The sequence below is a fragment of the Pezoporus occidentalis genome, unplaced genomic scaffold (genome assembly GCF_034315485.1).
Source record: "Pezoporus occidentalis ecotype Australia unplaced genomic scaffold, CSIRO_AGI_Poc_V1 ctg207, whole genome shotgun sequence".
NCBI classification, from domain to species: Eukaryota; Metazoa; Chordata; class Aves; order Psittaciformes; family Psittacidae; genus Pezoporus; species Pezoporus occidentalis.
This window is the reverse complement of record NW_026913932.1, coordinates 758,546-784,534: the sequence shown is the minus strand read 5'-3', so window position 1 is coordinate 784,534 and position 25,989 is coordinate 758,546. Positions and strand designations below refer to the sequence as shown.

The 25,989-nt window shown below is 40.6% G+C and overlaps 1 protein-coding gene across 1 annotated transcript; it reads right to left on the bottom strand.

The window, feature by feature from the left end:
* Positions 1–8,724: 8,724 nt before the first annotated feature.
* CUNH13orf42 (chromosome unknown C13orf42 homolog) lies at positions 8,725–13,520 on the bottom strand. Its single transcript, XM_062618911.1, has 3 exons — positions 13,107–13,520; positions 9,653–9,800; positions 8,725–9,021 (listed from the first exon to the last, which is right to left on the bottom strand). The coding sequence occupies exons 1-3, from the start codon at positions 13,518–13,520 to the stop codon at positions 8,780–8,782; spliced, it is 804 nt and encodes a 267-aa protein (XP_062474895.1). The 3' UTR covers positions 8,725–8,779.
* Between the last annotated feature and the right edge of the window lie 12,469 nt (positions 13,521–25,989).

The window sequence follows — 25,989 nt, the reverse complement described above, 5'->3', positions numbered from 1 at the left end:
AGGCTGTTATTTAAAATTTCTGCTGAACAAGACCACACCCCAAAAGTAATGGGCTCTGTTAACAACATGCTGTGAACTTTGTGAGGCTTTTTTGAGCTATAAATGTACTTTCTGTGGTCTGTTAATAAAATCATACTTCCTGTCAAAGAAACAGGGCTGCGGAGAGGCAAGTCGCTTGAGTTTCCCCTCATGGAGTTTTTCCCAGCCCACGCCACAGTTCAGGGTTAATTGCACAGAGGCCCTTTCACTGGCTCAGGAAACCCTTCCAGTCAAGGCCACCTCCCTCGAAAGGACCACTGGCATTAGTGTGGCTTTGGCTCGTGGCTTTCCTCCATCCAACAGACAGGTGGTGGGTCACCTCCAAGCCAAGTGGATCTCTGTCAGCCATTCGCCTCTTTCTAGCACAAGTCTGTTTAAAGATATGCCACACATGAAAACCCAGAGGGGGAATGTGAACCTGGCAAGGTAAAGGTGTTATTAACCTCATGGACAAATGCATCTGTCACCACCAGTGTGGGATGGTTTTGCCTCTTCTGAGTTGTTTCCTGATTTACACTGAACACAGACCATTCAACTTCTATAGGGATATGACTCAGCACTGAATTTTGGCACAGACTGCTCAGAATTAATTATAATTGTGAAGTGCAGAGCTGTGGGGGCCCCACTTCTACTGATAATCCTCCTCACCATGTAATCACATTTTAAGCCCCATTGGCCCCATTACAAAAGTCCCCATCCAGGACCAGTGCTTCTCATCTGAAGGATAAAATACTTACTTGAGTTTTTTCCCCAGGTTTCTCTACCAAAGTTCTCTATAATAAGAGATTTCAGACAGGAATTGATAAATCTATACTAAAGGGAGGGTGAACATTAACATATTATACCTTGTGGAATAAAAGGGGAAAAACGAGCTCTTGAAATGCTAGTTAAAATGTAATGGCAAGCCTCTAAAGAAAATAACAATGTCCTCATTTCTGCGTACATTTGTTTTTTCAATAGCTCTGCTCATTTTGACCTGCAGTCCTAAATTCTACACATCAGTAATTCAAGTTTCCATAAAGAAAACATAGTAAATTTTGAAGCAAGATTGTAGTTAAAGACAGTTACAAGAAAATAATCTCTGGATAATTTGAATCCTTTTAGAACCAATATGGTTTACCTATTGACAGAATAAAGAGGGGGAATTAATGGATCTCATATCAGACTTGAGTGAAAGGCAACTGTTTTGTTTTGGAAAACCACACAGCAATTGGCATTTTAATCTGACTTACAAAGCTTGCTATTGACATTTTTCAAAGTCTTACCTCATATTTCCATCTTGAACAGTGATGCTGAAGGAAGCTTACTATGGTTTGGCTGTCTGCCTGCAGCTTCTGCAAGGCAGGTGCTCTTGTCTCTTTGCAGCAACCAAGTTTCTTCTGCTCCTTGCTGTTCTGGCACACCAGAACAGAAACTTCATTTCTTTTTTTATAATATACCAGGTTTGATTGTCTAGAGCCCATGGTACACAGGACTGAGAGATCTGCAGAAAAATATAACCCCCAGCATTTGACTTTCACATATCCTGTCCCCGGAGAACAGGGCATACTGCTCTGAAGAAAACAAAGGAAGAAGTTATTTTTGTTGGGCTGAGTGTTTCAAGGTGAAACATGAAGCTGCTCAGGAGATGTTGGGATTGGGTGGTGGTGGTGTTATTTGTAGCAGAGAAGCCTCACTTTTGAAATCTATCTCTTCTACTTCTTTGAGTGCTGCTGTTAAGCTAGCTCAGATGCTCTCTGCCTGTATGTGTCTCAGGGTTTGTCTAGCCAGCCAAGTACAGTCCATTGCCTCAGCTGGCCAGGTACCCTCCACAAGTTGCATGCCAACTGAATCTGGCAAGTCCTGCTGATCTTTGTCACCATAAGGCATCATACCACATGAGAAGTAGAAAGACCAAATGCTGTGTTTAAAAAGGCAGTACTTGCACTGAATCTCTTCATCCTGAGATCTTTTCTAGGTTATTTCATTTCTTCCCATCCTCTGCTTCTCTTCAGCCTCCTAAAGTCAACAGACAAACTCCAGATCTACCAGAGTGAAGGGGATCAGACTCTGATCTTTGGTATCTCACTTCAGGGTAAAACAAGTCTGAAATCATCTTCTAAGGAATGGGAAGTGTGGTGGGATGTTTCCATAACAGCTTGTCTGTGTAAAATACCATGATGTCATGTGCAAGTACCCCCTGGCATACAGGTCCTTTTTCAAGAGCCCTTGAACATACTTGTGTGAATATAAGAGCAGCAGAATTTCTCAAGTCCACTTGGCATTCACAGAAGTCCTGGGTTTGTGAGTAATTGCACTTCCAGGTACATTACCAACAAATCTTTAGGGCCTGGGTTACATGGGAGCATCAGTAACAACCACCAGCCCTGCAGGAAGAGAGCAGGAAGGGCTGCAGAAATCTGACAGACGTGTGGGACAATTCTTTCGTTCAGAATTACGCCACTCAAGGTCTTAAAGTTACTGGGCTTAGAGGCAGACAGACTGGGCTAATTCTGGACTTCTTGTGAGTCTAGTTTAATTCCTGGAAATGGAGCTGTGTCCGCTCAAGCTTGGCTCCAGACCAGCTTTTCCAAAAGCAGTCAGGCACCAGTGCAATTGTCAGAGTCACTGAACTCCCACTGATGCTAGTTACGTGCCTTTTGAAAATCCCACTAAGGGCGACTGCAAATCTGGCCCCTAGTATGCTCGTTTCAGTTTATTCAGCTGTAATTACAGGCCAGCTCTGCTCACACCGGAGCCCTTCCGCTGAACTGCTCACTTTCCTGGCACTCCAAAGACCTATATCATTGAGGTGAGGGAGGGGCAAAAATTAATTCTGCTTATTGGAAACTGAAAAGTGAAGCTATTACAGGGTAATAATGTGATGAATTAGCTCTCCACAGTGGAGTGATAGTAAAGCAAGTTCCAACTTAGAAACAGCACAGAGTGATTTATCGTTGATCAATCCGCTTCTCCCTTTGCTGCTCCCCATACAGTTACCCGGAGACAATGATACTGCTTGTCAGTAAAAAAAATGGTGCAGTGTCATACATCAAACCACAAGCAAGCCCAGACTAAAAGCCTGTTTGTGAGCAGTCCCAGCTCTGATATTATACCAAGGCCTTACTAATGCAGGGAACCTCATTAATCTGAACTGTTTGTGACCATAGAGCCATCTGAATTAATGAGAGCTCCTATTGCTGATGTGGAGTCATAACCAGTGCAAAGACATACTCCTGTTTTTGCTTTTTTTCCACTGTAGATGAAAACCTCTAGAAGTTTAGAATGCATGCACCAAGTATAAAAATACCCCTGGAAGCCACAGCAGCAGCTGATGCGGGAGCAGGTTAGCTTTTGACTAACTGAAATGCTTGGATTAACAAATTTTGGAATAACAGCAATACAGACCCCAAGAAGCTGGAAACCTCATCTATTGATTCTCCTGGGCCTTGGAAGGAATTTCAGCATCAGGTCAGAAACTCTTAGCTCAAGCCTATCTCCAGATTGAACATCTGAATCTTCAAATCCTCTGCTTATTGTTTTTAATCCATCTTTATATTTTCTATGCCTGAGTGCATTGTTTCTGGCAATGACATTACTTTGTCCATTTGTTTTCAGACACAGTCAGGGGCAAATGGTCAGCATCTCAGACACAATTTACTGAGGTCTCAGTGCCCTCTATGATGTCATGGTTATTTAATTCTTTAGGAAATCATCTCCCTAGAAGAATAAACTCATTTAAAGAACTAATGTTAATTGGAAACTGCCGAACAAAATGCTTGTGAATTAAGGAGCCTAGGAGTGAATAACAGATACACACATTGACCGTTTGTCGATGAAGCAGGACAAAACACTTCCCTTTCCCTTTCGTCCCGATCTCTTGCTGACCAGAGAACTAGGAGGGCTGCAGAATAGCTAGGAATGAACTGCCACCGTGTGGCCAAGGAACAGTTTTAGCTACCTTCCTAGAAATCTCCTTCAAGAGCTGTTGCACTGAGACAAATGACAGTCCCCAGCACTTACAAGTGAAAGTTTTCTGCTCGATCGCATATTTCACTTCTGTGGTACTTGCAGCTCGTCCCTAGCAGTGGCCATAGGCTTCTTGCTGAGGACTTGCTCCCTTCTCAGTCTTACTTTAATAAAAGGGTAGAACACATCTCTTAATTCCATAAATCCATCCTAAGTTTTCTCTAATAGGTCACCTCTTCTTCTGACGGGGGTCAGGGTATCATAATCCTGGAGACAGTCAAGTGATGATTCCAGGTCTTGCCTTAAAAAAGAGAAGATAACTTTTTAATACGACAAGCCTGTTTGTTTGTTAGTGGAAAACTTATGACCTTGCGCTAAATTATTGTTAGTCAAGTAAGACTCTGACCTCTGCTTTGCAGCTTGGTCTGAAGCAGCTGGACTCATGTTCTAACTTGCCCTCAAAATTCTTTTAGAAGAACAGGTTTTTCTAGCTGTTAAACTCAAGATAGATCACGAGTCGTTCCACTGACTTGATGCAACTTTGTTCCACTTTACCATGGGCATAACTCAGAGCTATAGGTCTAAAAGGTGGCAAAAGCCCCCTAAACACACCATGTGGTGACTGGCCAGCTTCGTGCTACTTGCATCTCCTTGTGGGCCACTCTATCATGAAAACATAACAGGCAGTCTCCTGAATTAGCCTAAGCAAAAGTGCAAACTGGACCTACAGCAGTGAAGATTTTGAGGACATCCACCAGGTGTTAATCCAGTATTTTTAGACACCCCATTCAATCTGGAGCATCACATAACTATCCATCTTTGCTAAGCATTATCTTGGAGGACTTTCTGCATTACTTACTATAGTGCTGACACCTTCTGCCTTCACTGTAACTTTATGGCACTGCAAGATTCAAACCAGAGTGTACATCTTGTCCAGCTGCCAACTTTCCATTAGCACATATATTTCTTCTGTTTCTGCCAAAGACGCTTACAATTTCAGCTCACTTATGTGCATCATGATTACACTGAGTTGCTGCACACAAAAGGACAAAATAATTTTGACTCCTCTGGGACATGATTTCTTCAACAGACTTCATCTCTCTTCAGTTACTGGATTCTTGTACACAGTGTCTTTAATTTCTTATGGACAGCTGTGGATGTGGCATCACAGAAATTCATATCCAGAGCCTGTTTAGAGCTAGTGCTCAGCAATGACAGCAGCTAGAAGAACCTGAAATACCCCAGTATTTCAGCTGACCTGGATTTGAAACAACAAAATAAGAGAAACCTTCCTAAAGGTCTTGCTCATTACTCCAGTGCACTCTTGGAAAGAGCTTTTGGGATCAGTGCTACGGGGAATGCTCACACACAGTGGCCTTGATTGATATTACTCCTAGTTGATACTCTTCATTATCAGGGCCTGGGAGCCTGGGGGCATGACTGAAGGAGCTCAGTAATAATCTCTGCAAGGGATCTAGGTCATGAGGAGCTCTGCTGGTCATGAATAATTCTTCTGTACAATTTGCATTGTCAGAGCACCTATAGCAGGTGCTTAATTAAGTAGTGCTTAATTCCAACTTCGCAATGCCTGAAAATAACTGCATGTTGCAGCAAGGTCATTTAGAGACCCTACCCAATGTAAATAGGGTTCCTTTAGTGTCCATGCAGAGAGCTCTGCCTCCAAAGGTCTTGGGGAAATAATTCAGGGAAGCCAAGGAGAATTAGCTGCTCCTGGAAACTTGGAAAACTGCCTAGGGTGAGTCGATGTTAGGTAGGGACATGGCTCCCTCTCAGAGCATACAGAGGGCGCTGCCATCCACAATAAACCCTTCTCCGAGGACACAGCACAGAAGATGGAAATGCTTACCTTTCCTCTTTCCGGCTCCTTTTACGTTCAACAGCCATTTTCTCACACAGGTAACACAAGACCTAGCTTATGGGCCAAAGCTCCCCCAGCTTTCACCTCCCCAGAGAGTGGCCTAAGATGCTAGGACCACTCTCCATAGCCCTATTAGAGCTGAGACATGTCCAGTGAGGAGAACACAAGGGTTAATATGCTAGAATGAGAAAGAAGATTGTCTACTTTTATGGGATAGGAGGTAGAAAATGTTCTCAGGGAAAAACTGCTTTATTTTACTTGCTTAATTAAAATTTACCAAGATTATAGCAGGCTTGAAATGACCTTTAGGAAAAGGAGAAACAAACAAACAAACAAACCAATCACAGAATTCACATTGAAATTACACCTCTTATTTTCCTCCTCTGTCTCTTATTCATAAAAGCAAACACATTTCACACTAGAGTTTAAGTGTTGGACAGCTGGGGGACCCTGACCCTCTGTCACAGACAGAGGATCAGAGATACGTGTTTTACAAGGACAGACAGAAGTCACAGGGAAGGTCAAAAATGCTGAAGCAGTTTGGTTCTGCACATCACAGTGCATCCTTAAAACTATAGCAAACGATCAGCTACTCCAATGCATATAACCTTGGCACTATGAACATGAAGCACAGCCCAGGGCAGAACACCATTGGAATCCTTTTCTTCTTCTTTCATCAGTATTTTAATTATTCACACTCCTAATTCTATGATAGCAACTCAAAAAGACGGTGAAGTTTTCTGTCAAAATCCATCCTTGTTACAGGTTCTAGTAGCAAAACGGTGACCACACACTTACTAAAAATGTTCATTGGCAACTTCAGATGAGATTCTGCTTGGAGAGGGGTTTCAGGGTAATAAGGTTGCCAGAAACATGCAGGCTTGAGCACTGACCCTCTCCCCTCACACATACACAGAGCTGCAACCTTGAGGCATGTCAGGAGCAACATGCTGTGCTCTGGCTATCTGACCTGGCCAAGTGGCCTTGAATGGTCATGTCAAATGCAGAACATTTTTGATGACACTATGTTCAGTTCAGGACAGTCAAGACAGGACTGGGGACATACAAAGGCAGCAACATTGTACAGAGAATACAGACTAATCAAGAGAAGCACCAACAAAAGGAAAACAAAATGTAGACCTTAATTTAATCTCTTCATGAATATATATTAATGCTGTTGGTTAAACTGGTCATTTTCAAGAGGATATAGACTAGACAAAGAGCAGTAAAAGTACTTCCAGAATTAAAGTGCTACAGAAACAATTCCTCCCCTTCTAGAACACCACCAGAAAAAAAAAAAGCAGACTGCTTTAATCAAAAAGGAGATGCCAGCTCTGAATGCAGAAACATATGGTTTTTTGGCACTCTCCTATCTCATGACAGAAAATGTCCTAGATCAGTGAGATCTGAGAGGTATTTCCACATCATGGCAGAGGTGCTGTTTGATTAACTCAGTCCCAAAGACTAGGAAGATAAATCAGCAAGAACTGCTTCCAAATGTTCTGTGTGGTGGGCACAAGGTTCATGGAGTTTATGATGTATCAGTTGGGTTATATTGATGGCTAATGCCTTAGGAAATTTATCCAAGCCTGTGGGCGTGAAAACAACTGAATATAGAAACAAGAATTCACCAGTGAATCACCAGCTGGTCGTACCAATGCTGCCATGATCCACCTGTCACAGTGAACCACCAATTGAACGCCAGATGGAAAAAATTAAAGTAAGCAAAGGCTTGATCCCAAATACCTTTGCAAATTCTTAAGGCAAAGCATGAGCTGGGGGTTGTGGTTCAGATTGATGCCTGTGATATAAATGGTATTGCATTATCTGAAGGGCCGTAGGCTAGTATTTCCACAGGGTGTTATTGCCTTGTCACTTCGTATGCATTTGCACATTGCTGTACATCAGTGGAACAGGCAGACATAGGTCTTAACAATTCCGAGTATGCCGTGGAAGATGTACCACCTCTAAGACTAAAAAGCCCAAAGAGGAACACTTCCAGTATAGTCTTTAATGGTGAAGTAGCAGATTACCAAATATTGGATATAATCTAAAGCTGATACAGTGGATTTGCCTGCAGATTGTCTGCTGCATTTGAAAACAACCTTTGCTCCAATTTATTCTCAAAGTGCTCTTTTCCAAGACATTAAGCTTTTCTAGTGTGCATTGGGATGTCTAGATTCAACAATTGGGTGTTAAAATAGAAAAAACCCTAACAGGTGGTGTAACCATATGAAAAAAAGGTTGAATGTATTTTTGCATTCCCTTGATGTATCCAAGGACAGAACAATTCCCAATAGCAAGCAGAGCACAAGATAGCTTGTTTTTTCAATTCACACTGAAGCAGTTCCTCCAAACACAGGTTTCTAATGCTGATTCCTTCACTGCAGCTTTTTCTGCTTGTACCACAGCTTGCTTGTACCTCAGTGCTGTTGTACACCCTCAGATCACAGAATCAATGATGGCACATACAAATTTTCCCATGCAAAAAAAGAGAAAATTCTGCTTCACTGCTCTGAAGTTGGAAGCAGTGGTGCAAAAAGCTCCAACATATTCACTGAACTGCTTGAACTGCTGTACTAAACTCAAAAGAAAAATTACTGCACCAGGCAATCTCTGAATCATTGCTTTCAATAGCAGCCACAGAAAAAAGGCTTGTCAAGTTGGAGCTCCCCCCCCAGGCTGAATGACAAAGCAGTATTGTTAGGCACAATGAACTCAATGAGTTAAACCCTCATATGAGCCCAACATTGAAATAGCCATGGCTTAAAATATGTCCCACACAAAGAGCCTTCAGTGACTGCACAGTTCACTTCCACAGCGTAAGAGATGGATCAGAGGCTAAAAAACAAAAGCAAGTCTTGGATGTCCTATTTCAGATATTCTATCTTCAGCTGAAGAGGGAATATTCTTTCAATATTCTTTTTTACGTGTTTTGGGCTTAAATTTTAAAGTGCTATATGCCCCTTCCACAGCTTTGGGCAAGTACATGGGATGTCTTTCCAGCCTCTTCCTAGAGTTAGTGGTTCCCCGCTGGCTGTTTGTTTGAGATTGGTTTGCAGCCTTTGCTGTCTGGGCAGTCTCTTGTGAGTATCTCCGGGGAGCACGAAGGATCCAGTTTGAATGTAAACTGTGTTCACTTGTGCTGGTAGCAACTGAAAGACATAAGATAATGTGGTGTTAACAGTCTACCTGTGATAATTTACATGCACAACTATGTCAGAGTTAGTCCCTTTATACACACTTTTAAGGCACAGCTTATCAGGCCTCTTTTAGATATCCACTTTAGCCTAAGACAAAAGAGAGAAATGTCAGTTTCTCTCCACTGATTATGCTAGGATAGAAGATAAGCTCACATGACATCTTCATTTAGTCAGGCAATCCCATCATTTCTGGTGGAAATGTACCATTATTTAGCCTTATTTCTAAATGACTTTTTTTTTTTGCTGGTTGGAGAGAAAACATCCAGCCATTTCTCAATGAGAAAAATGAAAAACAGATGAAGAATTCAGCACTGAGCAGAAAGCAAGCACTATTCCAGCACTATGCATGTTACATTTGGTCATGTTACAATGGCCACACATAAAATAGTTGTACCCTTTCAGCAGGGAACAAGCAATATATTACTGTACTTTCACATGCTGCATGCAATGGTTCTAGACTTGGGAAACAACACTTGGAGGCAAACTGTGTTCATTAAATAACACGCATGGTCTTACAATGCCACTCCTCCCTCTACCCTTTGCACACCAAAAATAATCTTATTTTGGCTGGCTTATACTGCACCATCAAAATCAACATCCACATTTGGCAGATCCATGTCAGGAACTCTCCGCCATCTCTCTGAATCCAGGTCTGCAATAACTGAGTCAAAGAAAGCTATTGCTTCCCTTACATCTGAACTGGACTGTGGCCCTTTTCTTTCCATGGATGCCTGTTGATCAGATAGGGAGTAAAAGGTTAGTTAAGGTTGGGCACAATGACCTCTTAATGAGCAAACTGTATAAGGAAGCTGAAAACATTGTATTTGACTCTGTACTTCAAGCTAGAAAAGGACATAGGTCAGACTGCTCCACAGGTTGTGGCAATCAAAGAAAGTGGGACAGCAGTTTAGCAAAAGTCCATCTTGTTACATGCTCAACACCAAACATCCTTCACTTGGACGCTGCCAGCCAGGTGTTATAAAATCCCTCAGAACCCCAGTATCAGTCCATTTAATTAGGCGGCTAAGTGACAGATGGGCTTTATGGCCTAATTTATTCTACCTAGCAGTAGGCACCTAATGAGACACACATTAGAAACGTAGTCATGCGGGGTTCCTTCTGTAATTAATGCATGGCTCCAGTATCTTCAGAAGATGAGTCAGGCCTTAGGTAGGCTGAATTCTCCTCTGCAGGCAGCTCGTTCTCTTAGCTGCAAAGGGATTGTGGGGTAACTTGGTTACTAAATCAAGCATCTTATTAAAATGCCTAGGTTAGGTGAAATGAATACAGATCTAAATTGCTAAAGTCCTTTTTAAATGGAAAAGGATCGTGTGTGCTAAAATATGAGTCATTCAACACTCTGCTGATTCCCACAGGAAAGCCACAGGGTTTAAAATTAGGAGCCTGTGTCTTGAGAAAAAAGCAAATGCCTGCCTGTAAATGTTGCAGCAGTCATAAAGCCTTGGCTGGCAATTCTGTAGGTCCATATGGGATGAATACTTCCTGCTGTGTTCTACCTAATGAGGAGCTGCGTATTTTTCTTGCCAGTCTGAGCTAGGTGTATTGTTTTGCAGTACCAAGTCAGAAAATTGCTACCTTGGTTTTCAAACATGCAAACAAAGGATACATGCTGTAGCACATCTCTGAAGGACCAGCTTGTTCCCTGTTCTGTGGAGGAAGAGGGATGAGGCAGCTTATTCCCCTTCTGACATTATGGGTTGATTGAAATCCTCAAAAGTGCTAAAAGATAGCTGCTACCACACATCTACTGAAAATAGTGACTGCTATTATGACTAAGCCCTTATATGTTATAAACCATTTTAAAGAAATGCCTATGTACTTCCAGCATTTGACCCACCCCTCCATTCTTTTCTCTTAGTAGATCCAAGTGGCAAATTTTGAATCCATGCAGTCAGCCTGTAGTCCAGGTCCTAGACATCTTTGGATTAAACCTCCCATGATGACAAGGTTGTCTGGACAAAGTCCTTTCTTATTAATCATCCATCATGTAGGAGAAAGAAGCGAATTTCCACTGACAGCCAATTTAACACAAAGAGGTAGTTACGGACAAAACCATTCAAGCCTGGTGATAAAATGAACCTTGTAATCTGTCAACATAAAATCTGTAGTGAGGGAGCAGAGGATTCTGGCTATTCTAGAAGTCTCCATGACCTCTCCCTAATTTTTGTAAAGCCAAGGCTAGATAGCTGTGATCCTGCAATTTGTGTTGGCGATAATGACTTGTGGGTGGCATGTCCTGCTCATGTCCCTGTCTGTTCTTAAGGGGACAGCTCATGGAGTTTGCATGCCAGTCAGTAGCAGGGTTGTCCATACATAAGACCTAGCTGGCCACAGTCAGATGCCAGCATATTTAGACTCAGCCTGTAGGAGATTCATTTGTTTTTCCTAACTAGTATTTTCAGTGGCAAATCTCAGAGATTCACAAACCTGCATGAAGCCTAGTTGTGCAGAATGTATCTCCCAGCTTCCTGGTCCATTGTTTTAGTACCATTTGTGCTCATTTTTTTCCCACCTGGCTGATGGTTAGTCATGTATTGCTCCACTACATCACTGTTCAGCTCATCACGGAGCTGGCATGCTGTAAATCTCTGCTACTTCAAGCCAATCATTGTCTGACAGTGTAAAAAGTCAGTTCACAGACTGTGTCTATAGTGTTGAGATTTGTCTCCTGGCACCTGGCACCACCAGGCCATTTTTCTATATCTCAGTCATTCTCTTCTGCTATTTCTCTGGCCTAAATAATAATGTCTTTATAAAATCTATACTCTCCAGCCCACTGAGCTGAATATTGTTTCCTCCTATTATCCCTAGTTTCTGAGAGTCACTGTGCACTGAAAGGATGACATAAAGCCTAATAAAACAAAATGAAAAATCCCACTGACTGAAAGGGTATTAGATCAAAATGTAAAATTGAAAAATGTGCTATCTAGTCCTAAACACGTGAGCCTTGTCATTTGGTTAAAAAATGCCTGCAAAAGAGCTTAGCTTCAGCCATTCTGACAATCTGCTGTAACACATCTAACTGTGGCAATATTTTGGGGAAAGTCTACCTTGCCTAATTGGTAAGTCAGCCAAATAGCCCTTCTTTCCACCATCCCCATTATTACCCAGTTTAAAGATTGCACTGAGTAACCTATGTGTTTGCTGTCAAAGTCATGTTTATGGTTGTGTAACCTGAATGGATTTCCCCACCTGTTACAATTCTTCCATTTGTCCTCACTGCATCAAGTCCAGAGTCAAATTAACCACTGAAATGTCTAGTGACATGCAATCTATAAGCTGCAACCAGGACAAAGCTTTGCAATGCTTTTCTTTCTAGGATACGTGGAACTAGTCTGCACTAAAGATGATATTTCAGTTTTGCTTTTGTGGTATCATTACAGTAAAGGATAAAGAATTATACTGTCTCAAAATGATTTGTCAACTTATTAATGGATAGAGTAAGAAACCGTTAAGAATTTCTCGTTCCTGACAGCCCATCAGTAGAACTTGCACTGATGCTAAATGTAGCACTGACAAGCTATCTGACCAGCCAGAAAGATTCCTATTTATTTCAATGAATTTACAATTATTTTGTGTAAGTAATTTCATGCCAATAAAAAGACTGCCAGTAAACCTAGGGATTACTGTGCTTGTCAGTCATTAACAGCTTTAAATAACCATAATGGAGAACTCAGAGGCATTTAAATAGCCTGCCAGAGTATTGAGAGAACAGCTCACTTTTTCATAACATGTTTTCAGATACTTGCCCTACTCTCATGCCACTTTGCTCCTCATATTCCACACACACACACACACACCCCAAAAGTAGGAATATACATTTGTTTCCATGACCATTCATACTTAATTTCACACTACTCAGAAAGAGTTTCAGGTATTTAGCAACATTTCAACTGATGCAACAGTAAAATGACAATTGCATGAGACCAATGAAGCAGAAAATCAACACAGGACATACAGCATCAATTGCTTTGTAGACTAGGACCAAGCACATGACAAAAGCTCTTTAGAATTACCTTAGAAGATTCTTTGGAAGGAAGTGGAAGAAATGACTTCTTTCCAGTTTTGGATGATTTTGTGGACATTGGGGAATCTGCAGCCATATGCATGGATTTCAAGTTCTTGATGTTGTCAAGATATTTTTTCCTCAATGCTAACAGGTCCTGTAAGTACTTCAAGCAGTCCTGAGTCTTCGAGTACATCCAGTCTCTGTCTTCCTCTTTTGGCTGGAAGCAAGAGTCGATGCTGGTTGTACTTCTGCATTTTTTTAGTGGTTCACTTATTTTTTCCTGCTCACCTCCAAGGACATACATAGAAGTGCTGCGGATCAGTCTCACCGCAGAACCGGTGCCTTCACAGTAAGGGATGTCGTCTGTCACATTTCTTCGGTGGGAGTTGGGATGAAATATAGAATGGATCTTTTTGAACATAGTGTGCCACTTTTTCCCCTTTATACCTTTTCTCTTTTAGCTCCTTAATTTTACACTAGATCTGGTAATCAGCAGCTATTACCCTTGCCCTCAGCAGACAGACAATTTTGCCACTCACTGAAATGAAGAGAAAAAAAAAAACAAACTCTATTGCTGCACAAATTGTTTCTTTCAAACTAACACATTATGAAGAGCATGATGGTAATGAAAAAGCATGTTTTCAACTTCATTTGTTGAAACAGTTTTGTTCTTTCGTCGGTTTAAAATATAGTACAGGAGGTCAAATAGCATGCTTTGACCTTTTGTTTGACTGCTGCTCCCTGTGGAAACCATCAGCATCGAGGTAGAAATTCCTCCTTTTCCCACCTTCCCTTCGAGCTCCTGCGCTCCGGTCTCCGCCCGGCGCAGGCGGCCGGAGGGCGCCGTGCGCTGACCGTGGTGCTGAACCGCTCCCTCTCCGCCACGACCATCCAGCTGCCTCCCGGGGGCGCAGGGAGGCAACCTGGCAGCCAGCCTTCTACGGGATGCTTTTTGGGAAGAGCTTGTTGAGACCAGCCTCGTCAGGGATAAAAGTCTGAGTGGGAAAGAATAGTTTCTGTCGAGTGGAGTTCAGCTGATGAAAGAAGTCACCCTGGGTTTCACCCGCCTGTAACCAGGAGATGGCTACAGCTACCTGATACTGCAGCACTACTGGGAGCAAAGTGGATTCATATGTCAGTCTCTATTACACTCAATACAAAGATGGCTTGTGTAAGGGATGCTGTAAAATAAAACACTCTTCCAAAGCACTAATCTAGCAAAATACTGCAAACAGAAACCAATGAATTTCTGTCTTTCAACATTAGTTCTTCTCTTAGATTAATACAAGAACATCCAATACAGTGGTTTTGTTGACTGCTTTTTGGTTGAAAGGTACTGAGAACGTTGAATGTTATTGGTATATTCAGCATTGCTAGTACTTGTAACTGTGTGACAACATGATTTATGACTTAGACATAGGTAGGTATCAAATTTGGTCAGCTTTCATGACTAAGACAATCAAAACGTTTTAAAAATGAGCAGTAATGTCCAGATTTACCATGTTCAAAAGGGTTTTCATAATTCATCCTGATCGAGCACTGAATGCTTGAGAAAATAATTATTTTGAAAGACAGCGGATATCACTCTTCAGACTCAACTGAGAAAATTTCTGTTAATGCCACTGGAAGTGCCATGCAGAGGTTTGAGCATCCTAACAGCTCTACGATCTCAGCAGGAAAGATAAGTTCTAATAAAAATTTGCATCCATTCCCTCAGGAACTCTCATTTACTGAAACTAAACATATACCACAGCCATCTTAAACCATGCATTTTGTTCCTTTCACAGCTTATAAAGTTGAAACGTCCTTATAACATAGCTAAAAATTGAGACAAGCTAACTTCTGACACTTTTTCAGCATTAAAATACTAGCAGAAACATAAAAAATTCTCACTGCATCTGAGAGCAGCCTAGACACTGTACTTGTATAAAGGTATTTCGTTATTAATAATCTCCAAAATTCTACTCAATCCCACAGCTAGATAATAGATTAAGTTGGCTTTATGTTAGCATAGACCATTAGAAATTAAAAAAAAAAAAATCTCTCCTCAAAACTGCACATCTGAGATGGGGAAAGTTTCTGTTCATCAGTACTAACATAGAATAAAAATAGTTCCATTTATAGATTTATTTCATTTTCAGAGCAAAAGGCTACAAGGGTATTTTAATTTGTTGTCCTGAATGAGTAAGATAAATATGTCATAGTCATTCTAGACAATGTGTTTACCTTAGTAAAACTAAAGTTTACCTTACCTTAGTTGCAAAAATTTAGAGTTTTCCTGAATAGCCCTATTAAAAATGGCTTAGATTTGCTACATGTGAGGATACTGGTCTTTGCTTATAAACATTTTACAATGCCAGTGAGCCTCAGAGAGGCACTGTAAGTGAACTGATGGTCACAAAACCTGTGATTCAAGAAAATCAGTGGGAGTCCAAAGAATTATAGCCAAAGAGTTGAGCCAGAAGGGTCAATGGAACTCCACGAAGCAACTGCTGATAGGATCAGACATTGCCTTTCAATAGCAAATTGATTTCTAAGCTCATCTAGACTTACAAAGGGCTACAGGGTAAAAACCAATCCAAAACAACTAAAAACAAAAGAACAACAAAACAAACAAACAAACAAAATCACCTCAAGTTTCTGTTCATGAAACCATGGAAGACACACCTGTGAAGACTAAATCTGATGTGATTTGGAAAATTTTTTATGTGGGCCATAGATTTTCCTATCCTCCCTCAACTAGGCACTTAAAACATAAAATGACATCTCACTAATTTCGATTAACGGTTTCAGGCTCTTAAGAGGATTCTCAATTTCAAACATGTTCATTGCCAATTTTTATAAAAGCTAGGTTGGCACATTCATTCTGTGCCAACATATATGTGGTTCCCATTTTTCACAGTGGTGTTAGAACAAAGAAGGATTAATAAATGTATGAGACAATACAGTAGCTGCATTATATACCAGAATTTAATTTTGAGTAATAAAGGGTCGTTTCAGACATTGCTATCTTATTCTATTCATCAGTTATGCACAGTCTTTCTCTCTATTATAAAAAATGAATGTTTGTTTTCTTCAGAGTATCTAATGTAATTCAAACAGCTCCATGGACTTAGAATGCTAAGGGAAAAAGAATGGATATATTTAAAGGTCACAAGTGTCTCTAGAGTGTTTTGTGAGAAAAGGAATACCCTGTGTCTTTTTAAGATATTTTCCTATAAGGCATTTGCATTGAAACGTGTTTCTTGAGTAGTGTTTTATTTTTTTATAGTCAAATTCTGGTCCCCATGTACATGTAAGTGTCCCTGTTCAAGTAAATAAGAAAGCAATTATAATTCAGCCACCACAGATCACAGGTCTCTTCCCCAGTGTTGCTGCTGGGGACTGAATATGCTACTGTTATTTAAGAAAGCTGTTAATTAAAAACCAAGGTCTTACTCAAGAATTATTTTCTTCTGCACAATGACACTCATCAAATGGCAAATGAAAGAATATTTAGTCTGTTAATTCAAAGTACCAAGTTTATGAGCAGCTATTAAACCATAAACAAAGACCTCCCGAAGAAGAAGCTTGCAAGAGGCAGATCAAATAGACCACACTAATCAAACAGACCACACTAAATATTTAACGGCATCTAAGATTACTAACTTTGACAAGGCAATGCTCACACCTTGTTTGTTTATTTGGCTACTTGAATTTGACTTCTTTTATTCAATACTTTTTATTTTATGTGACTTCTCTTTTTCCTGTTACTGTTTTCAGTGTTTGTGCCTTCTCTGTACCTAGCAGAGTGATCTAAGTTCCATAGGTCACCACCCAATCACTCCCCAAACTGCTTTGTTATTTAGCCTTGCTATTCTGGCAATTTCTGAGCCACCATGAATGGGTACGAAAATCAAGCTAAAAAATTTAATGTATGTGTCCTGTTTGACTAAATTAAATGTACAGTTGGGGAAAAACAAACAAACAAACAAACAACCTGCCCACAAAAAAAAACAAAAAAAAAACCAAAACCAAACAGAAAACAAACAAAAACCCCCAAAATAAAGAAAAAAACACAAAACAATAAAATCAAATTTTTAGATAAATGCAATTAAAAATGGTCACACATATTTTGAGTTTTCCACAATAACTTGTTTGTCAAAATGCATTGCTATCTCCAGAATAACATTATATCAAGCATATAAATCTACTTGATAGTTACATCTCACTCAAGTGACTGATGCAGAGGAATGTCAAATCATCCTTGAAACAAACTAAAGCTCTGACGCCAAAGAAAAAAAACTTTGACAAATTGTAGACGAAAAGGTATTCTTTCTCTATCATAAAGTCGTATCTCATTCAGGATACTATATTTTATTATATTTTTTAAAGTAAAAACACTTTGCTTGTAAAGCAAAAAATCCACACTTACAAAATATGTGAGTGGATAGTGAAGTTCCTGAGCCTTTTGTTACTTTAGATAATTCAGAAATTAAATCAGAGCTGTCAATCTCTGTTGAATTCTGCTATGTATATATAGATACATAAAAGGGTAAACAGTTTGGAGAGAGCAACAAAACAGAGGAAAACAGAGAAACCAATTCATCAGAACAGGCATCTACACTTTGCTCACTAGTCCCTTACTATATGCCAGTTCATATGTTCCCTTGAAGTTCTACAAAGACACACCAAAAAAATTACAAGATCTCCTGGAGATTTAAGAGAAAATCAATAAATGCAGGAATGCTGAGCCCACAGTTCAATACTAAAGGAAAATAACATCCCAAGGTTTGATACCTGTGTGGTTGTTGTGACACTTACTGTTTCCAAGGTCACACACACTTGAAAAGATTAGATGCTGGGACATTCCCGAATTATAGATCGGGTGCTGAATGTCAGTGCTTTGGTGGGTGAAAAGAAACACCCACTATTAGAGGTAAAATACCACAAGACTCTTACCTTTCATTGACTAAAAGGGAAGATGCAAGAAGAATGGATCGTGTTATCAAAAGAAGACTCCTCAGGTTGTTTCTTCTCTTTCAGCCCAATAAGATAGCAGTCAGGAGGAGTTCTGCATCCCCAAAACTGCTTGGTATTATTCCTCTTTCAGGAGGCTCTCAAAGTATAAGAAAGGAGAGCAACTCTGATATCACACATTTGAAATATCTACAATTGCTCATCTGAGGCATGAAGCTGGAGAAATAAGTTTCCCCAAGAATACAGCTAAAGATTTTCATTTGAGCTGATTTAGACATAAGTACAGTGAAAACTAGATGTGTCACCTACATCGGATTTAACAGGGATCATGCTTTTTCTGGGTACGTACTTGAGCCGTGCTGTCAACCAGGCAACACTGACCAGCAAAACCAGCTGAATCAGAAAACTGAGGCTCCTGCCAGAGGATGAATAGTATTTTTGGTAAATATGGAGCATCATCTTTCCATCTAATCTAAATTTGAATCTGAGTATTTCCATTTGACTTAGACCCTGCATATTCTCCATAAATTTTCACCACATGCAAAATTTGCATTCACTGAATAGGTTTTCTTGCAGCATAAGCACTGACTGGGACCAACCAAAGCAGTGACTGCATACCTATCAGGCATGCAAAAATAAAGAAATGTCATTCATGTACACAGAAATGCTTAGGAAATGATCACACAAATGAAATAACAGTCAATTCTTTGATTATTTATTATTTTTTCTGGCATCACTTTTAGGAAAAGTTTTGTGAGCATCCTATGACAAAGTGATAAATGCACTTCAGTGAAACGCCCCCTGCTTTAGGCTATCTCTATAGCTGTTGCTGGGCAGCATTTTCAGAGGATGAGAGGTTACCACGTTTATCTCCTGTTCTATTTGGCCTCCTCCTTCCCTTTGTTTCCTCAAATAACCCTGCTGTCATTAAAAACTCTATCTCTGTGACAAGCTTGACACAGGAACTTTGTCTTCTGTCACACAGGGTCAAGGGACAACCAGTTGGCTTTGCTTTTTTCATTGGAAGAATTCATGTCCTTTTAGAAGAAACACTGTTAGGACCTTTCAAAGCTTTGTTATTCTTTGTTGAATTAGTTATTGTCTCGCCTCTTGAATCTTTTGTTCCAAAGATGTCTGAAGAATTATTGTGATGTCTAGCTTGTTGCCTGTTACATCCATCACCCATTGATTAAGTCTTTGCAAGGAGAATGTGATAAACAGCTAAGATTCTTTCATCATAGCTCTATGAGGAATGAATGTTGTAAGCACCGGTTCTTCAAATTAGTTTATAGAAGTCAAACGGTTAAATGACCTGTCTGTCTTGGTCTTTAACTGGATCATCTGTTTCTTAGTCAAATTAAATTCTAATGCACTATTTATCCTTCCCACAAAGAACGTCCGAAGAAGGATTTATGACAGGGGACAGTATGGGACTTTTGGTAAGTCAAAGAGTTGCCAGACCATATCTATCATCTCCAGAAAAAGCCCACTCATAATACCTGCAAGCATTCTCATAGCTGCCCGTGGAACCCTAATCCCCATTTCTATTTCCTACTCTGCTAACCCAGTGAAACAGGGCAGAGAGTAGTTTAATTGAAGAAGCAAAGAAGCAGTTTGGGAATGTACAAGTGACACATCATAGTGACACTAGGGAGGATGGAAAGTAAGAGAAGTATATCTTGAACTCCCAATCGGGATTTTTTTTAGTATATTAACTGTTTTTCTGCTCAGATCACGATGTCACTCAGGAAAAATACATCTGTATACAGCCTAACACACAGTATTCCTGCCCTGCCTCTGCCCCTGCTGCCACTACATAATTAATGAAAAGGAACTATTCTTTTTCCTATACATTTCTTAAACATATCTCCTAGTTCATCTCCTTCAGCACCTGCAAAAGCAGTTTCTAACTGGAACAACTTTGGTCCTGCTAGGGAATACAAAGAGCCAATCAGGACCTTTCAATATAACCAGCCACACCTTCAATGACACCTTACAAGGACTGAGTCCTATAACGCCACCACTACTATAAGTGCACACAACCAGCCATCTGCTCCAGCAACTGTTGTTACTACTCCATGGACAGTTGGAATGGAAGAGGTTTTACTGATCATTAGCCAGGATTAGCAGGACTAGTTTTGGTTGCCTCTGAGTGGTCAGCAAAGAAGTGGAAGGATTCAGATTCCATGTTGTTCTTGCTCATTTGCCAGTGTTAACAGGAAATACTGTTACAGATAAGTATAAATTCTTTCTCCTCTGATAGTCTGATCTTCTGCCTCTACTCACTTCCCACCTACCCTTCCACTGCACTTGTAACACAGCCATGTCAGTCTGTATTCAGTGAGACACATTCAAAGGATGGGGGAAACTTCAAAAAGCATTTCCCCTATATCAACAGTGAACAGTTAAATCACATACTTCTTCAAGCTGTAGCTATTTGTAGGGGCAAAGAGAGTTTGTTTATATCCTCCCAGGAATTTTCAGTCAATTGATGTCATCTTCCACAGTAGCTGACCTGCTGTGTGGAATCTAAATACGAGGAAAAACATGTAATTCTAAATCAGTGGCTGCACAGAAGTTGCAAAGACACCTGCCACCAGCTGCTGCACTTGAGAATGGAAAGGACTGAGGTAGCCTTCATTCCTCTTGTGATGTTTTTTCTAAACTCATTATTAAGAAAAAGCATCTCTAGGAAACTGTGGTAGTTACAGAAGCGCACAGGCTGAAATAGCAGATCAAATCGTGGTCAGAGCTGGCAGCAAGCAAAGGTCACTGAATTTCTGAGTCAAAACACAGTCAGCAAGGACTTCATGGGGGATCTTTTAACACATTCACTGGAGCTAAGCTCAACAGGAAAATCCAGAAAATTTGATGCAGTGGAAATGAAGTGCAATCTATCACCCATAATTCTTCCTGCATAAAGAGAAATCCAATTGTCTGAAAACATGAGGCAGCAGGAACTGAGTTCATAATTTAATTCACTTCAGTTCACCTTATTGACCTTAACAGTATGCAGAACACTATCTTTTATCACTCCAGTGTCACTGTTCTTCATTTTTTTCATAGTGAATATGGTGATGGTTATTGATGTGCTTATGAAATATGCACTTAGATTCCTTCACAGTGTGTCTGGATGTGTGCCTGGATATCAGTTATTGTTCTGTGGTGGCTGGGTGGGGTGTCTGGGGGATTGGGAGGTGTCAAGAGGGGAAAGAGGTAGGCTAATCTTGCAAAAGCTACCTCCACAAGGTCACAGACCTCTTTCTGTACAGAGTTCACTGCTGTTGCAGAGTCTATAATGACATTATAGTTTCCAAAAAGGGCCCTGTTTCTTCTTTTTGGCATATCCTTGCAGAAGTGATTATGAGCCAGATTACCATTCTAAACCATGTGGGAGAAAAAGATTATCAAAAGCTCTTGACGGGATGATCGTAATCTGGAAAATGTCATTCTCCTCACTGTCCATAAGAGATATAGTTTTACGGAAAAATGAAATCTGAAACTATAGATCACCATGCAGAGACCAGGCTTTGCTTTCTGCCATGCCTGAGGCTATGGGTTGTGCTCACAGCTCATAGAGTATACCCCGCTACTGCCAGTTCATCTGAAGAACGTCCTGCCTGACTTTAAAACAGCCACCACAGTGAACTGTATTCCCTTCTTTCCTGAACTGTAATGCTCGACCCAAGCCTCGGAGATGCTGTGGATTGCCTGGCTTTTTTTCTCGTTTCATTTTCTTGCTCTTCTCCTCAGTCAGCTATCGTCAGAAACAAGAAGGAGGATTCTCTCAAGGACCTCAGCCATCCTCCCTCCAACCACCTGCTCCTTCTGCACCTTTCAGTTTTACCACTAGATGGAAGCCTTGACCTCCAGAGTTACTCAGATTTCTGACCATTCAATTGCGCAGGCGAGCTTCTTGATGAGGTGTTTATCTACGCCGATTCACATATTTAAATAACAATTTGCTAGGCTCAGGCATTTCCAGAGATCAGTGATTCATACATGGAAGGTATGAAACCGTATAAGCCTCGCAGGTGTGGTGGCATTCTCAGATAAAGCTGTAGAGATTACTAGGGCTATATAAATCTTTACTAACAATGTGAATCTAGATTGCATCAGCCATGATAGTCAAAGGAAAGAGAATGGGATCACTGCTTCCCACCAATCTCAGCACAGGGGTAGTCACTGGTACGTATTGGAGGTTGCAGAGCTGGTTGAAGGCTATTCCCTTCAGCAGCACTGGGATGCCCAGCGTAGCACCGAGGTTCCAGGACATAACACAAACAGTGGCTATGTACTCTGAATTGCCAACAACATTTCTGGTTGTAAGCACCACATGAATAAAAATTGAGGTTTCAATTGTTACTATAAGAAAATACCGAATATTTCCTATGAATGAATACTTATCTTATTTCTGAAGAGCTCAATGTGATTTTTTATGTTCGGAATTCAGGGTGTTTAGGATATATTGTTCTCATGGGATCATTCTCTGACTGAGTTAGTAACTTTCAGCAATGGGATATGAACTGCTGAATACTCATGATTATGAACTCAGGATTTGCTTTTGAAGAAAACTCATGTTGGTTGTTAGCCAACATCAGAGATCAGTGGGAGATATTTCTGCTCCCAAGTGCCAAGTCAGGTGCTGAGAACTCTACAGTTTTAGCAGACAGCAAACTCATTTCAATACTTTGACAAAGAAAAGAGGAAGCACAGTTTATAGAAATTTGCTTAGTAACTCAGAAGGCTATTTCTGAAAAGAATTTCTAATTAGTCCTTTCTTTTATAAGCCTAGAAAGCTCCAGGGGCAAAGGGGTGAAGTTCCTTGTTTGTTGCTCTTCAGTTATTTCTTTAATAATGTGCAGACATCTGATGTAATCTTGCTGGTTATCCCTGTGACTGTTCTCACAAGCAGTACTACATCTCTTATTTCTGTATTGCTACTAAACTGCAGAACAGTTAAGATTAGATGTTGCTCACATCACCCAGTGGCATGTGAGGCTACATCTGTGCAGGTACATCAGGTAGTGAAAGACAAATTCTGGTTTTACCCCAGAATATGTGTCTTTACATCAGCTGGAAGGATTGTGCTGCTGCCCAAATTGTGACAAGTACTGTTCAATGGAGCACTAGCTGATACAGGCTAAAACTGCTGAAAAGCAGGCTAGTTATGATTTCATGATGCCATGAAGCTGTTTCATCTACCAGTATAAGCATAGCTCTTAAATCTAGGCCCTGAGCTGGTATAGATAAGCTAATTCAAAGGATTTACACACATTCACTCTAGTCAAGGATTTGGTGCACACTAGCACAGATCAGTACAAGTTAGGAAAAAACTTCTATGGATTTCTTTTTGTTATAACATACCTGGGAATTTCACATTGCCATTTTCAAATGAATTGTGCCTAGCACAGACTGCAAAAAAACAACCCTCTCATGGACCTCACAGGCATTTCTTTTCTGTTGGGCTTTGCCTGGGGATTAGGATTGTGTTGTCATTGCTCTAGATGCCATTAATCCTTTTCTGTTCATTTCAGTCAATCTGTTTCATAGTTCTGCTTGATTTTAGTGGGTGTCTTTTTTGTGGGTTGGGTAGGAAGGGGGAGATGTATCACCTCTGTGAAGAAATTGCATTTTAACAAACAATATTATTGCTTATTATGAGGACAAGGCCTTATGTGTATGAGCCAGTCCACACCCTATATGTTATTTCAGTGGGACAAACTACTTAATGTCTAAATGTAGTATGTCTAAACTTCAGAAAGACACTGTGAAAAATTACTTTTCTTGGAAAATTGTTGGTTTGGTGTAACCACAAATAACACTGGGGTTATCGTAGCTGAAAGAAATGGAAAATCTTGGGCTTGGTCACAGTTTCTTGGTGTACACATTTCCATTCATTCCTTGTGGAGGATTAGGGCATGGTCCTTGTTGTGGTTTAACCCCAGCTGGCAACTAAGTACCACACAGCTGCTCACTCCCTCCCTGCCTTCCCCCGTTGGTATGGGAAGGAAAATCAGAAAAAGATAAAAGCCATGGGTTGAGATAAGAGCAGTTTAATAATTGAAATTAAGTAAGATGTATTTATAATAACAATAAACCCAATAATAACAGTAATGAAAAGGGAGATAACAAAAAAAGGGAGCTTTCCAGCGCCTAAAAGGGTCCCACAGAAAATCTGGAGAGGGACTCTTTACAAGCGGGTATAGGCATAGGGCAAGGGGAAATGGCTTTAAACTGTAAGAGGGAAGATTTTGATTACGTATTAGGAAATCATTCTTTACTCTGAGGGTGGTGAGGCACTTGGACAGGTTCCCCAGAGAGACTGTGCCTGCCCCATCCCTGGCAGTGTTCAAGGCCAGGTTAGATGGGGTTTTGAGCAACATGGTCTAGAAGAAGGTGTCCCTGCCCATGACAGGGTGGCTGGAACTGGATGATATTTAAGGTCCTTTCCAACCCAAACCATTCTATGATGCTATGATTTTACGAATAAAGCCCACAACCGCTCACCACCCACTGACAGATACCCAACACAACCCATGCAGCAATCAGACCCTTCCGGGTAACACCCCCCAGTTTATATACTAGGCATGATGTGCTGTGGTATGGAATATCCCTTTGGCTAGTTTGGGTCAGGTGTCCTGTCTCTGCTTCCTCCCAGCTTCTTGTGCTCCTCCTGACTGGCAGAACATGAGAGACTGAAAAGTCCTTGATCAGGGTAAGCACTACTTAAAAACAACTAAAACATTGGTGTGTTATCAGCACTGTTCTCATACTAAATCCAAAACACAGCACTGCACCAGCTACTAGGAAGGAAATTAACTGTATCCCAGCCAAAACCAGGAAAATCCTTCAGCAGCTGGAGTTTCTGGCTAAGCTCACCTCAACTTCAGCATTGCAGGATGATAGCATGAAAAAATAATATTCAGCTTGTATACATCTTCTATATGGGAACAAGGAAGGGAAGAAGGTATAGCTTAATCCAAAAAAAGGCCCTAAGGCAGCAAGTGACAGGAATCATGAGTAGCTGCACTATCTGAAAATACTTTGTATTAATTTCTGAAACCAAATGCACTTCAGGTTGCCAGCGTCCCTTTAAGAAGTGCCATTGACTGTGAAAGCCCTTTGGAGAAAAGAAGCAGAAGTTTCACTGACAATGGTATCAGACTGGAATGAAGGATGAAGTCCCTGTATTTTATCACTGCCTTCTGTGATAGGGCTTGTGTTCATTGAATTGAAAACTGGAAATAATAAATAAGTGGTAAGCTGCTATAAATAGCACCTTTTTGTTATACTAATCATTCTCAGTTTTCCACGATTTGCAGATGCCTTGGATTTTGCAAGTGGAAAACGCACATAAACAGAGTGGACCCTGCTGTACAGGGAAAAAGTAAGAATGACATTTTGATGAGTAGAATTTGAATCCATAGTTGATTTCAGTTTTATTTTAATCTGTAGTTATAACACAGTCATGTGAACGTTCATTTGATGGGCCAAACTGCTTAAATCTTTTCTTCCATTCATAAGCCAGCTGCTGCTTAGACATGCATCAAATTCAGTAGATTCACAATCTGTTCCTTAATTTAATTACTAATAAAGGTGTCCACAGAAAAAAGTTTTTTGATTTCTCTATTTTATGAAGTTTAATGTAGTTTTACCAGTCAGATATACAAGTCAAAGGCTTTGCTAGTTCCAACGTCTGATACAATTAGGTTAATGGCATGAAGCCACTGGAGTGTGGGGAAGCAGGCAGACTGCTCTGTGCCCAGGAGTCAGAGCCATGGTCATATTTGCCCTTGCTGTCAAAGAGAAGAGAATGGCAGTGACAACAGTGGCTAGGAGGAACTTTGTAGAAATAAAACCTGTCAGGCTCTCCTCGCATTCTCATGCCCATAGGCAGCTGTCCTACAAACTGCCCCCACTTCCTAGAA

What these genes read in the sequence shown, in the direction of transcription:
- CUNH13orf42 (XM_062618911.1), bottom strand. Translation starts at nt 13,520, where the DNA reads ATGTTCAAAAAGATCCATTCTATATTTCATCCCAACTCCCACCGAAGA. An exon ending in CTTCCAAAGAATCTTCTAAG is followed by an intron (nt 9,801 to 13,106) that starts GTAATTCTAAAG and finishes TCTGATCAACAG; the next exon opens with GCATCCATGGAAAGAAAAGG. An exon ending in TGTGGATGTTGATTTTGATG is followed by an intron (nt 9,022 to 9,652) that starts GTGCAGTATAAG and finishes TATGTCTTTCAG; the next exon opens with TTGCTACCAGCACAAGTGAA.